The following is a 13,435-nucleotide window of genomic DNA, read 5'->3' on the forward strand; positions in this document are numbered from 1 at the left end:
AGTGGGTTAATCAGCGATGCTACCAATTTCATGGTACGAGGCTCTGCAGCTGCATATAAACCAGTTAATCCGCAGCCTTGGCAAGCACTGAATGTCATGTATTTTAAAAACTTCCCGTGAATTAATGGCCAGAACGAGTCTAAGTTTCCCCGAGATGTCTCCGCATCCCAATTATTGTCCTGACATGTGCTGCAGGCCCTGTTCCCGCAGGAAGCGCGAGCTGACTTCCTTGGCTGGCAAGGTTGTTAAAGGAGTCCAAAACAGTCACCCACCGCTCACTAAAACGGTTTCTTTCCCCCAAAAATAAACACCTAATGATGTTTATTCTAATATCAAGTCAATACCAAGAGGAAGAGAGGAAAAAAAAAAAAAAACACTACTCAACATGGAAATATGCCAACAATAATCATAACGGATAATCTTGAAGTGTTTGGTCTAAAGAGGAGATGAACAGCTCACCCCGATGGTATAACTTATCTGATGAACTCCAGTGGTGGGGAGAGAACAACACAGAAAGAACACAGAAGGGGGGGAGAAAGTCTGCTCCTCTCCAAGGTCTTCCCAAATACATTTCACCGAAGGCAAGGGCTGTACCATCACCTGCGAGCAAAAGCACCACGGTGGCTTTCCCTGCAAAAGCACCGACCATCTGCCAGTTGCCACGGACGATCAAAGATGATATCTGCTCCAGCGTCCGGATTGTCAGGTCTTGGCAAGGGCTGAGAAGATATGATTTCTCCCTGACGGAGAGAGGTGATGATGAGCTCTGTGGGTAGATCATCGATTTTTAGCAGCTTACCAACTCTGCCATGGTGCATCTGTTGCCGTGACAGCAGATAAGTCCCACCCCCCTCCCAACAGTTGTCTACCACAAGAGGTCCAGTTTCTGCGGAGATCCCATACTCTTTACTTGACAAAGAGGAAAGACGGTGAAACCTGAAATTCCTGCCTTTCTTTGAACTCAGACCACACATTTCTCATCCCTCAGACAGTCCTCCAAGTTGTACCATCAAACACTGCAGTTACTCCAATTACTCAAACCTAAAATGCCCCAGTTCTCCTTACTCTGGGTCCACCTTTCTTGACACCTCCATTCTCTAAGTGAGCACAAAACAGGATGAATTCTAAGATTCAACAAGAGTCCTGCGACTTCACTGAATAACCATCAGTTGCTTTAACGGGTTTAGTTGCTCCAAGTGCCAAAAAAAAATCTGGTTTACTATATAGGAAAATTAACGTTTATTTTCATTTGAAAATCTTCGAAAAGTAAAATTTTACATGTGCATTTGAAAGACATCAGCAAATTACTGTAAAGGCACCACTGTGAAAAGCATCTAAAATGGGCAATCATACGAATGTCAAAGTGGAAGTTTAAATGAATATGACAGACTACAGATTCAATATTCATGTCTCCTCCAGATCAATACTTCTCAAAGCATGGCTTGCATACATGAGCCAAGGGGTCCAAAAGATGACAGTCACATCTACAAGTGTTGCTCATAACAAAAGCCAACAAAAATTTTCCAAAGTTCTTAGTTATGTCAATTTGTATGTTGATTATGACTAGTTAAAGTTTACTGATTACAAAAGTACCACTAGTTATTCTAGAATGACACTTTTAGTTTGACACTTTACAGCCATTGAAAGATTCCAGAAGACACCAGAACATTCTAGAAAGTACCAAAAAAATTCTAGAAAGCATCAGATCCTAAAAGGTACTGGAATATTTGGTGCTTGGAAGTAGCCAAAGTTTGCTACTTCCAAGAATGTGGAATATTTTTCCAAACACTGACATATTGCAGGAACTAACGCCCAAAGTACGTTTAATCTAACAAAACTGAACGGAAAATGCAAAAAAGAAAAAAAAAGACAAAAGTCCATTTTTAAAATTTAAACATGCCTACTATTCGCAGACGCATTACATCCTCAAGTAACATGACAGAATGAGCATCGTATCATCAAACCACCTCGGTCATCACTCCTTCGTAGGCACTGCACTTTATTTCTATGCATGGTATTCAAAACTCCATTCTGTTGTCATTGCTCTAAAAAAAAGTTTTTAAATTTCTTGTTTTTGTTCTCATTCTAGATAAAAACTGAGCACCAACTGTATCCTTTTGCTTGCACTAATTTTAATCTGCTTGTCACAGTAAAATTTAATTTAGCGGCATCAATTCATCCATCAACCAACATTTAAAAAAAAAAAAAAAAAAAAAAAGAAATTATGAAATATTTAGCCTGACATGAAACCAAAGTTCTCCAGCTTGGATCGAGATATCACCTCCTTATCTCATCAACAGCAACATTCTTCACATGAACTTTGTAATTAATGGGAAACTTCAATACATTCTTATGTAAAAAAAAATTCCATAAATACATTTAGTAAGAGATGTTGGAATACTGAACTGTGGAATTTATACTAAGAAACAGCTGTAGGCCACAGGTGGTCCATCGTATCTTTCATTTTGGCAAAGGGTCCATCTGTCCAACACATTTCGAGACCCACTGCTCTAGACTGACTTTGTAACAAAGACTCGTATAACGTACAGAATAAATGGCAATGCAGCAAAAGTATCCATTTCAAAAGTTACTTTTGGGCAACATAAAAAGAAAGCTAGCCTATAATAACTGACATGATAAAGAGGTCTTAAGTTTTCAGCTGTGCACTTACACAGCTAGTGCCTTGTTTGACTTGATGATTCCTATTATCATATATGGAGCTAATTAATAGCTTGAAAGCAAAGTACAGATGAAAGAAACAAATGTGGCAAAATTCAGAGCTTGTTTCAGTATGAATACATGGAATCAAAGGATAGAGTTAACCCGCTTACAGAAGGCCAACTACAGAACTAGATCAACGGCACAGGTGCCAAATGCAACGCGTGTGCCGGGAAACGACGAAGTCCTCCATCGGTTCACCGGGTGAGCCGCCACCTCGCATCCGCCGACAGCAGAACAGCGGGAGCGGTGAGGTAAAGCGAGGTAAAGCAAATGCCCGGATGTTCAGGCAGCGCCAGAGAGCAGGAGAAGAGCAGGCGAGGTGCTCAGGTAACCCTTACCTGTCGTACTCGGCGTTGTCCCAGTCGCAGCGCTCGTCCTTGTGTCTCTGCCAGTCCTTGCCGTGCTTGCAGGTGGTGAGAAGGACCATGTCCTCGGCGTTGTGGATGTGGTACAGGGCATTTCTGGTGTCCGAGCCGATGCCGGTGAGGTAGCGCTTCCCCTTGAACACCAACGTGTATTTCCTGAAAGGCGGGATGGTGTTGCACCTCAAGGAGCCCCTCTCCCCTCCGGTCCTGGGGTGCTCCCTGGAGAACAGCGGGATGGACACGTCGAAGTTGGGCCGGAACTTCTCGGTGCCGACGCTCGCCTTGGCCACCATGGCCCGGCCGGCGTCGAAGCCCAGGTCCTCCGCGTAGTCCGGCCAGGTCCCGGAGTACAAGTTGAAGACCAGGTGGTTCCTGCCACCGTTCCACAGGGGCTGACTCTGCACCTTGGTCTTCAGGTTGTGGACGTACTGGGGCGACAGCTGGTCCCGGTCCAGCGTGTCCAGGCTCAGGACGAAGAGGCACGCCTCCGCCGGGTCCGCCGTGTAGAACCTGGAGCCCTCGATGGCGCTCAGTACATTCTGATAACTTTCCGAGATCTTCTCGCCCTTGTGCCTGGGATAGACGTACACTTTAAAGCCGCTCCTCGACCTCGCGCACGCCGAGAAGTCGAAGCACGAGTCCATGGAGCAGCGCGCGCCCGCGGACGCGTCGCCGTCGGGCTGCGCGTGCCTCCGGCGGCTCCGCTCCTCCTCCTCCTCCGTCTCCAGCCGGTCGCCGGCGGGGGCGGCGGGAGCGAAGCGCTGCAGCGGGTCCGAGAAGCGCGGCCACGGCTGCGCGCGGTCGCGGGGACGCCCGCCGCGGGGGCTGCCGCGCACGGCTCGCCGGTTCACCCTGCCCTGCCTGGCGGCCGGGTCGCCCCCGAAGCAGAGGAGCAGGACGAAGCACGCGCCGCTGGAGAGCAGCATTAGCATCAGATAGCGCTTCTTGGCCTGCATGGGTCCCGCGGCGCGCATCCAGATGTTCCTCGACGAGCCCCAAAGTTTCGCTCTCACCACCGGCGTCACGGCGTCCGGCCGCGGCGCTCCGCCATCTTCCGCCGATCCGCCGCAAACTTGTCTCGGGGACAACCTTCCTCGGATTCCTCCCTTTCCCGAGCCAGCGACAGATGCAGCGCATGCATGGGGACCACTTTTTATGCGTGCACGGCGGCAGCCCCTCCGCCAGCGGCGCGCGCGCGCGCGAGCGAGCCCTCCGGGAGGCTGAGCGATCAATCTGCCCACACGCGAGCCAATGCGCACGCGGCTCGGCCACTTTTTAAATCTACTCCTGCTGCGGCGCCGGCTCGCGCCCGGTGCGCCGCGTCGCGCGGAACACTCGTCGCGCACCAACTAGTACCAACGTCGTAAACATTGTTTGCACAGCAGCCTATTGCACGTGCATTTATTTCATGGGTGGAAATAAGCGTCGCAAAAACACATCATGCGTTTATTTATTTCTCCATCATTTCTTCTTGGAAACAGTCCTACCCAGAACAAGCGCGTGTACACCACAACAACTGGCTGCAACACCCCCCGCTGAGTTCCCCGACACGACAGAATAAACAGCCACGCAAAAAAAAAAAAAAAAAAAGTGCTCGCGAACCGGAAACGTGTGTGACATTAACGACGTACAAAAGCGGTGCCTGACTAAAAGTGCATCTTAAACGGCAGATAACATCCCCTCATGTAGCGCCTTCCTGCTCTGGTTCCTACGCACCAGGTGTTGCGCTGGTTCCGCACGCGCACCTCCAGCATTCCTGGCTCCGCGCGACCGCAGCCGACGCCACGCTCCTGTCGTCACGCGACCGAACTTTTCCCATTGGTCCGCTCCCGCCGCGTGCGGATAAGGCGGCACTTGCACGGCACCCTTTGAGCGCGAGGGCCTGCCCGTGACACGCGCAGTGACGCGCGCCTCGGCGCAATTTTCGCGAGCGGTGCGAAGTTATACACGCTGACACAGGATGCTGAATAATATAAGGGAAAAATTGCATGCAACTCTGCCAGCGTATTTTTAGAAGGAAACTTTTTTATAATGAACTTCTCGTTTAATTAAAGTCAAGAATTCTTCCTTAGCATGGCGAGGAGCAGCAGCAAGACTTTGTGGATGAGCCCATAATGCCATATAATATGGCTGAATTTCTCTATTCTTTCAGGTACAATCATTGATTGATACAACCTATGAGTTTTGAAAGTGATGAAAGAGGCACGGAATGAGATGTACCTCCAGTTTGTGCACGAGTGTTTCGGCTCAGCCTAATCCGTTTTCACTTTCTCTGTCACAGGAAATCAAGAGAAAAGGAAAAGAAAGAAACCTCACAGAAGAGGTGACGCAGTTAAACGTTACACTTCTTTATAAATCGAAATACAAAGATCTTTGATTTTTGTGGATTTTTTTTTACTAGAACATTTTTAACAAGCTGGCATGAGGTATTTTGCGCTACCTCAACATTTCATTTCAATATGAGATATGTCACAAGGTGCGTCCAGCTTTTTGAAGCACCTGAGCTCCATCCTTGGACCTGAGAGATCCTTCAAAGTTGGGGTTCCTCACCCTGTAGATACAGATATCTGTACCATACTAGCACATACGTGTCCTGCATCTGCCACAGCACGTATCGTCTGTTTTCGAGGGACGGTGAACATTATGCAAAGGTCAACACGGGAATGCACAGTTTACTTTCTCAATATTTTTAACTGTGCGCAAGATAAAGGCGTACTGAAGAACTGTTAACTTTTTCCACTTAATTTGTGCATCAGTGTGCAGCAAAATTTTTTTATTAAGCATGATACAGTATAGCCAATGTAGCCGATGCCTTGGTTCAAGGCGAATTAGAATTTTTCACTCTTTTATCCAGCATGGTATTCTTGCTGTATCGATTCAGGGTAGGTACTTTGATCAAGGGTACCGCATTCACAGTGGGATTTAAACCAGGGACCTTCAAACTGCAAGGTGAAAGCGCTAAATGATACCCTACCTGCTGGTGAAATAGACCTTGCTGTGGGGAGCATCAGCAGGAGTGGGACTCAAACCCAGGACCCTCAGATTTAAACAAATAATTGCATTAAACTGGTCTTCAGTTGACAAGATGTTCGTACTGTGCGAATAAAGATTTGGAGCTTTGGCATATGCTTGATGCGTAAAATTAAAAGTTTAACTTGAGAAGAGTTTTCAGTTATAAAAGAGTTAGTATTAAGTCTGCAAAGCCTATCACTGGAATGTTTTAATGAGATTTATAATGACAGCCACATTTTGACAGCCAGTAATCACTGATCCACTCATACACATCCTAATACATTCTTATACAAATGCCTTATATTCAGTTTTCCCAGTGAGCTTGAGATGAGTTACAGTGACGCTGAACAGGAAACCGTTATCTTGTCGCCTCATAGCAGTGAATTTGAGTGGAACATTTTCACTGTATCTATTCTGTACAGTCATTACACATTGAAAATTAGCAATATTATTAGCAGTCCAGGCGGTTGTACTGGGTGTATCGCTAACTAGCCCACATCTGGTAGTCCGCTGACGGTGTCATTGGTTATGGTTATGGATTCTCTTTGTCCATGGATGGAAGCGGAACGACAAGGATGGCTGTTCTTGTGTAATTCAACTTGGAACAAAATCCCCTGTAAAAAGTCACCTGTGAGCAAATATGTCTGATGTATGACATTATATAAGTCTGAGGAGTCGTACGGGCTTTTATCTGCTCTCATCTTCCTTTCTGCTGAATTGTGTTTTAATCTTTCATTCGGACCGTCACCAAAAGAAATATCACCACGACTACACAAAGGTATAAATAGATATGCAATGTGCACAGAGAAGCCGAATATATTTTCTGGGGAGATGTATGAGGTGGAATAGCACAGAAAGAGAAGAAAGGGGAAGGAGAAAATGAGATGAGTGCTGCGATCCCAGATGTTGCTCTGTGGCATCCTCCCAGGTTCTCATTCCACAGACCTCTGGCTTTACACTTTTGGCTTAAAAATAGATCTTCGTGATGCATCACGATGCTATCACACATTGTGATGGAAGATGAATGCTTTCTCCCATCACAAGATTCGTGTCGTCTATTGTGGAAATCCAAGGCGAGAAACTCGGTGTCGCCTACCCCCTCATTTTAAATAAAAATCAATAGCAAAAAAACGGAGTTGCCTCAGAGCCGTTACCCACTCAAGTCCATACAAAATGATATTTGAGGTGGATTTACTATGCTCTTTTGATGCATGAACAAAAAAACTTGAAATTTTCAACCTTCCTTTCTTCATATACAGAATTAAATTGCATTGTTTTGGTTTGTGACTTATCCATAATGACTTCAATTTTATTTGTTGTACTTACTCCAAAAAGACTTAGAGGTTTTGTTGCAGCAAAAGTTGGCTCTACGAATGATTAACGTATGGGATCCGAATACTTACGACAACAGCATATTTCAGTTATTTTATTTTCCTGAAGATATTTTATAACAAAAACAATGTCACCTTGAAGTAATACATTTTGAGTTTCAGTGTTTTGAAAGAAAATATGAGAGAAAACACCGTACTATAATTTACTGCTTTTGATTCAGTAAAGTAAGAGAATTGGTGTAGGGTCTGAAAACGCTTGCAAGGTACTTTACGTATGTTCTTCACGCCTGTTGGTCCACTATTTCTCTCTGTTCTCTCTCACCAGCTCAGCACCCTGGAAATTCTTATCCTTCAATGTTAAATCTGAGCAGCTTGGCTACCTACAACGACCCCCCACCTATAATGTGCTGGTCAACATCTGGCAGTCGCAGCAGCACCCTGTACCAAAGCATCCACACGGCGACCTGGGCTCCATTACCTGTGCCAACCCAGCACACCACCAGGACCTGGGTGGGTTCTGCCAATGGCCTGATGGGTAAGCTGGAGCTTTCACATGCAAAGCAGATGGGGAAATTACAACACAAAGAACAGAGATGGAAAAATGGAAAAATGGGATGAAAAAGGAGTACGTATTGTGGTTGTTCTTACTGCAAGAGCATATGTTCCACAATGATGTGGTCGTGTTTTAGGGCCAATGGATACATGTGTTGCTTCATGTATCAAACATTGGAAAAGACCCCCACCCCCAAATTCCTGGTTGCATAGGTTTCAGAGGGCACTGCTATTTTTTCTGTTCAGTGTAAAATGTAACGTGAAATGTAACATGTTTTCTGATATACAGTATATACAACCTCTTCTATTACATATGTAATAATGGCTTGAATGCAGATTTGGACATTTTTACCTGTTTGTGTCAAAGCTGTTATGTGTAAAATGAAAGGTATGCTATTGCAGAACAGAACAAAAAAATGAAAATTTTTTGTTTTGTATAAAAACATCTTTGTAAGTTGCCTGGGGAAAGGCATAAACTAAAATAAATAGACAGGCAGACCTATAGATAGATAAAATCATTTTTGCAGGGTTGTGCAGAAAATACTCATCTAAAATTGAAAAGAACCATGTTCTTTCGTATATGAGAGGGAAAGAGCACCTTAGTCAATACTTAGGTGTCGAGAAACAGGGTTTAGGTGTTCCATATGTGTTCAAGGCTCCAAGAAGCAGAGTGACTGAAGCTGCTGTTTTGGGACACCTCAATGCTGGTCTAAATGGACACACTCATCCAGCTGTATTTAGCAGTATTGTTTCAGGTTTCTGTGTCAAGTGAGAGTTGCAAAAACATGACGTTAAACGTATGCTAATGCAATCTTGTGTTTTGGCCCTTTTCCCTTTGATGTTGCAAGGGAAGAATAATGTGGTTAGCATTATATGGTATTCAAGAGGCACTCCAACAAAATCCCATCATCCGAAACATGTTTTCTTACCTTCAAAAGCCTGGTTGTAATTGTCCTCCCATCAAAGTGACTGCGTTACTTGGAGACAGACCCTCAACATAATTTTGGTAGGTGAACTGGAGAGTTGGTGTAACAGGAATGAGAATAATTGCTTTGTGTGTGCACTGAAAGCCTGAACAGATTTATATCATCTCTGAATTGTTCATATGTCATTTGCCCTTTAGGTTATGCTATTTGCCTCATCGTTGAAACCCATGCAGGGGTGCAAGGTCACAAATTGCATTAACAGTGAAACGGCTTATTTACGTCTCCTGAATGCATTTGGCTTCAACCATCAAATACTAGGATTCTCGCCAGACACGTTCTGGTCACGTTATGGTCAAGTCATGAGACTCAAGACATTTTCTTTATCAACGTGATTGCTTCTAAATTTACCCTTCTGCCGCTGACTCACAAACACTTATTATGTGAAATGGCTTGTGCAATTTTGCAGGAGAGTTAACCGCAGTGAGGGGACTGCACAAATTTGGTTTAATTTGTTTCTGGGAGTCAAAGACTCCAAGGCCACACAGCCTGTCGTCTCGGCGCGGTCGATGCACAATGCATCTCTGTGCTCTGATCCAGAACACTGTTCTTGCAGCTGACGTTGATAACAAAGGGCATTTTATTCTTCAGAAAAATATGCTTATCTTTGGCTAAGGCACTGCTGGAGAGTTTCGTAAGCAGTTCTGTAGCGTCTCTCTATGTGTTTAGACTTTTTCTGACCTTGCGTTATTCTGTTGCCCACATGCTGTAGTATGTTGTATTTATAGTAGTCCTTTTCTTTACTTGTCATATTATTAGGCCAGATGGTGGCACAGCAGCAAGTGCTGGTGCTTCTCAGCTCCTGCCTGAGCTTTGGGTTTGGAGGTGGATTTGAATCCTGCTCAGTCTGTATGTATTTTGCATGTTCTCCTCATGTTCATGTGGGTTTCCTTTGGATGCTCTGGTTTCTTCACACAGTCCAAAGACATTTGTTCATGGTGAATTAGAGGCTCCGCATTGTTCTTAGTGTTTTTTGGGAGGCGGCGGGCAGCATAGTGATTAGAGCTACCCCCTTTGGTTTGGGAGCTTGTGCGTTTAAATCCCCTCTCTCGTTATAGTACCCCTTGGCAAGCTACTTACCCTGAATTGCTCCAGCAAATTTGCCCAGCTGTATAAATAGGTGAAGTCATTGTAAGAAAGTCAACACTAAGTCACTTTGGAGAAAAGTGTCAGCTAAACGAATAATGGAATATGCAAATGCATTTGTGTGTTTGCCCTGGGATGGAACTAGGTCCAGAATGTTATGCCCTGTGGTTCTGGGACAGACTCCAGACCACTGAGACAATGCATGGGACAGATTATTATTAATGTGGATATTATTTGATAATGTCTGTTATTAAATGCATTGAAAATGAATTAATATTCTTAAAACAGTTAGTATAGATGGATGGATGTGCCATCAAGACAAATCTAACAGAGACCACTTGCATGGTGGCCGAGGGAGGGGAGGAACAGAAGAGGATTGCCCAGGCTTTCTTCCGTGCATGTCTGAGAAATGCAAAAGATGGGAAGAAGCATGCAAACTCCTCATACCATGAACTGGACTTGAACCCCACGCTCACCATACACCTTAGAAACTGACACCATGTCTTCATAGTTACTATATACACTTTGACATTTACTGGAGCAGTTATGGTTAAGGGGCTTGGTTAGGACTCAAATGAACAACCTTCTGATTTTCTGTACTCTGTTCTTCTTTTGCATAGCCACTATGGCACCCTGTTGCCCTCATGTTAGTTCAACACTAGGTACCTAGTGCTGTTCATCCCTCTTGCTGGTACAATGTGTAGCCAAGTATAGAGACTCCAAAGAGACCAAATCTGCCACCCTTCTTCAAAACAATGCTGCTGTAATCTACAACCTCAAGACAGAGTGCAACAAATCCACAGTAAATCTATCTCGTGGGTGACGTAAATCACTTGTGTGCGTTCCCACTCCTGCACAAACGTCACAGAGAAGGACAAAGAATCACTCACTACAGTAAACAGCCAGTGACAGTAATGGCATTATTCCACATCAAGGAAACAATAATGTAACGTTAACATCAGTCCCTCCTGAAATGCAGCCAAAGAAAACATCAAGACTAAGTGTAATGTATATTGAAACGCTGAAACTAGGGGGGGGAGGTGTAACGGTGCAACGAGTTGCATGTCTTAATGTACCGTAACGCTTGCATAACTGTCAACAAAAATACCATTAGAACACATTAGACTGATTTGCTTAAACACTGATTGTATTCACCAAGACTATGAAAAGCTAACATGTAAATCAAGTTAATTTTTACCTAAACTAAAAACTTAGGAAAAACAAATTTTTTCTCCGTGTGTCATTTGTAGAATTTAAACAATTTTTGACAATATAAATTTCAACTTCCCCACAGATACTCTCTGAAGACTGACCCATAAATTTTAGAATAATCCACAGTAAACATATGGCTGCTTAATGCAGCAATTGCAAGGGGGGGAGGGGGAAAAAAAAAAAAAAAAAAGAAAAAAAAAATCTTGACAACCGCTTGTCCTAAGCAGGGTCCCGGTGAGCTGGAGCCTACCCAGCAACACAGGGCACAAGGACAAAGGAGGAGGGGACAGACCCAAGACAGGACAGGACGCCAGTCTGCTGCAAGGCACCCCAAGCGGTGGTTGAAACCCCAGACCCACCACACAGCGGGCACAGGCCAAACTCACTATGCCACCACGCCCCCCCACATGTCAAGATTTGCGCACACACACACACACACACACACACACACACACACACACACACACAGTCCCTAACAGGGTCACAGCCAACCGGAGCCCAACCCAGCAACACAGGGCATAAGGCAGGAGGGGGAGGGGACACACCCTGGACAGGACGGTAGTCTATCACAAGGCACCCTAAAAAGGACTCGAACCCCAGACCCACCAGACCCGGCCAAACCTGCTGCGCCACCCTCATGTCAAGATTTATCAGAATTAATTTAGACGTGTTGTTCTGACAGGCAGTTCTGAATTAATGCGGCAGATAACTAAAGCTTGACGTTTTTTCAACAGGAAGATGGGGGGTGTAATAACCTCACCATGGCTGGTTACATCTGATGGGCTGTCACATCCTGCAGTGAATGTCCTTATATGCAAATTGTTCATAGCTTGAATCACTATTTCGCAACAATGACATACAGTACCGATGAAAAGTTGGGTACTCTTTCTGGGAAGATTTTTTTCTTTTTTAAATAAGCCATTAGGATGAAATTTGGAATGAGGAAATGACGTACCACATCTTCAGAGGCTCTTCTGCAGCAGTTCCCAGAGATGTAGAACGCTTGTGTGTTACTTTGCTTTTACATTTTTGTCTAGTTGGTCCCAGACAGGTGCTTTCCAGGTGTACTCAAATTCCTGCCTTATACAAACACGTACATTTTCCTACACCAGCTACGCTAAACAGTGTAAAGAAGGGAGTGAGTATTTTATTTATATAAAGCAATCAATAGCCACTTATCCTAAGTCAGGGTTGCAGATTTTTGGAGCCTATCATAGAAGCATAGGGACCAAGGCTAACCAGGGTACACCCTAGATAAAATGACGACACCCCCCCCCCCGACTCTCCTAGCAACTTTCACATCTTAAACCTTTTAAGCTGCATTTGCTGCCAGGTGTTTATAGAAGCAATTCCATTACTTTCCTTGAGGATGCAACAGCAGAGTCACTCTGGGATCTTAAACCAGAAACCATTGGGTTTTCAATGTAGGTCTTTATCTGCTATACGACAGCCTTTAACATCCTCCATCTGAACAACACCAAAAACAAGGTGTAGCTCATTAGTGACGATTAATCAAAACTCACTGAGTTCTAGCTTCCTTGGTAAAACCACAAGTGTTCAATTCTCTGTAATAATAGAAAGGAACCATTTTAAAAACTTACCAATGAAGACAAATAACAGCAAAAATATAAGACAGAAAACTTTACTACCTGATGAGGTATGAGGCCCAGTCTAAGGGTTGGGAGGGTAAGGTCCAACTCATCATCACAACCTTGACCTACCTGTGTATAGTCCATTAAAACATTTTCAAAGTGCTTTGAGCAAACTTTCCTGGAAATAAAGCAACAAACTATTTATCTTAAACACATATGTGTTAAGGATCAGGCAATTAAACATTTCCAACACTGGAGAATCTCCACACGTAATTACTTTTATTGGAAAGCAGTAAAGCATATGAGCTCTCTGGGTCACTAATAGTACCAAATTATGTTGTATCAAAACAACTGTTGTGAAAAGATATAGCTAATTAACAAGAAACAACTCTAGAGAAGGGACTGATGGCAGCCTTAATTTTTTTACCATTCCTCAGTTGAATCAAGTGTGGTTTTTGAACTGTCCTCCAGATACATAAAAATAAACCTTCCTATGCATGTAGAATTACAACTTATTTATTGCTCCACAATATATACTTAATCAGAAAATCCTTAAAAAATTAACTAAAATGACAAATTAA

The 13,435-nt window shown here is 44.1% G+C and overlaps 1 protein-coding gene and 1 long non-coding RNA gene across 2 annotated transcripts in view; one reads left to right on the plus strand and one right to left on the minus strand.

The window, feature by feature from the left end:
- Window positions 1-4,864, minus strand: part of LOC108940524 (exostosin-1a-like) — a 52,615-nt gene extending 47,751 nt beyond the window's left edge. The window contains exon 1 of the mRNA XM_029259932.1: window positions 3,060-4,864. Coding sequence (XP_029115765.1) covers window positions 3,060-4,060 — 1,001 coding nt within the window. The 5' untranslated portion in view covers window positions 4,061-4,864. The remainder of the gene's footprint in view (window positions 1-3,059) is intronic.
- A 95-nt stretch (window positions 4,865-4,959) lies between these two features.
- On the plus strand, window positions 4,960-8,030 carry LOC114912555 (uncharacterized). Its single transcript, XR_003798317.1, has 3 exons — window positions 4,960-5,238; window positions 5,368-5,409; window positions 7,755-8,030. It is a non-coding gene; the product is annotated as an uncharacterized LOC114912555 (long non-coding RNA).
- Window positions 8,031-13,435: the final 5,405 nt, after the last annotated feature.

This window comes from Scleropages formosus, chromosome 18 (genome assembly GCF_900964775.1).
Source record: "Scleropages formosus chromosome 18, fSclFor1.1, whole genome shotgun sequence".
NCBI lineage: Eukaryota > Metazoa > Chordata > Actinopteri > Osteoglossiformes > Osteoglossidae > Scleropages > Scleropages formosus.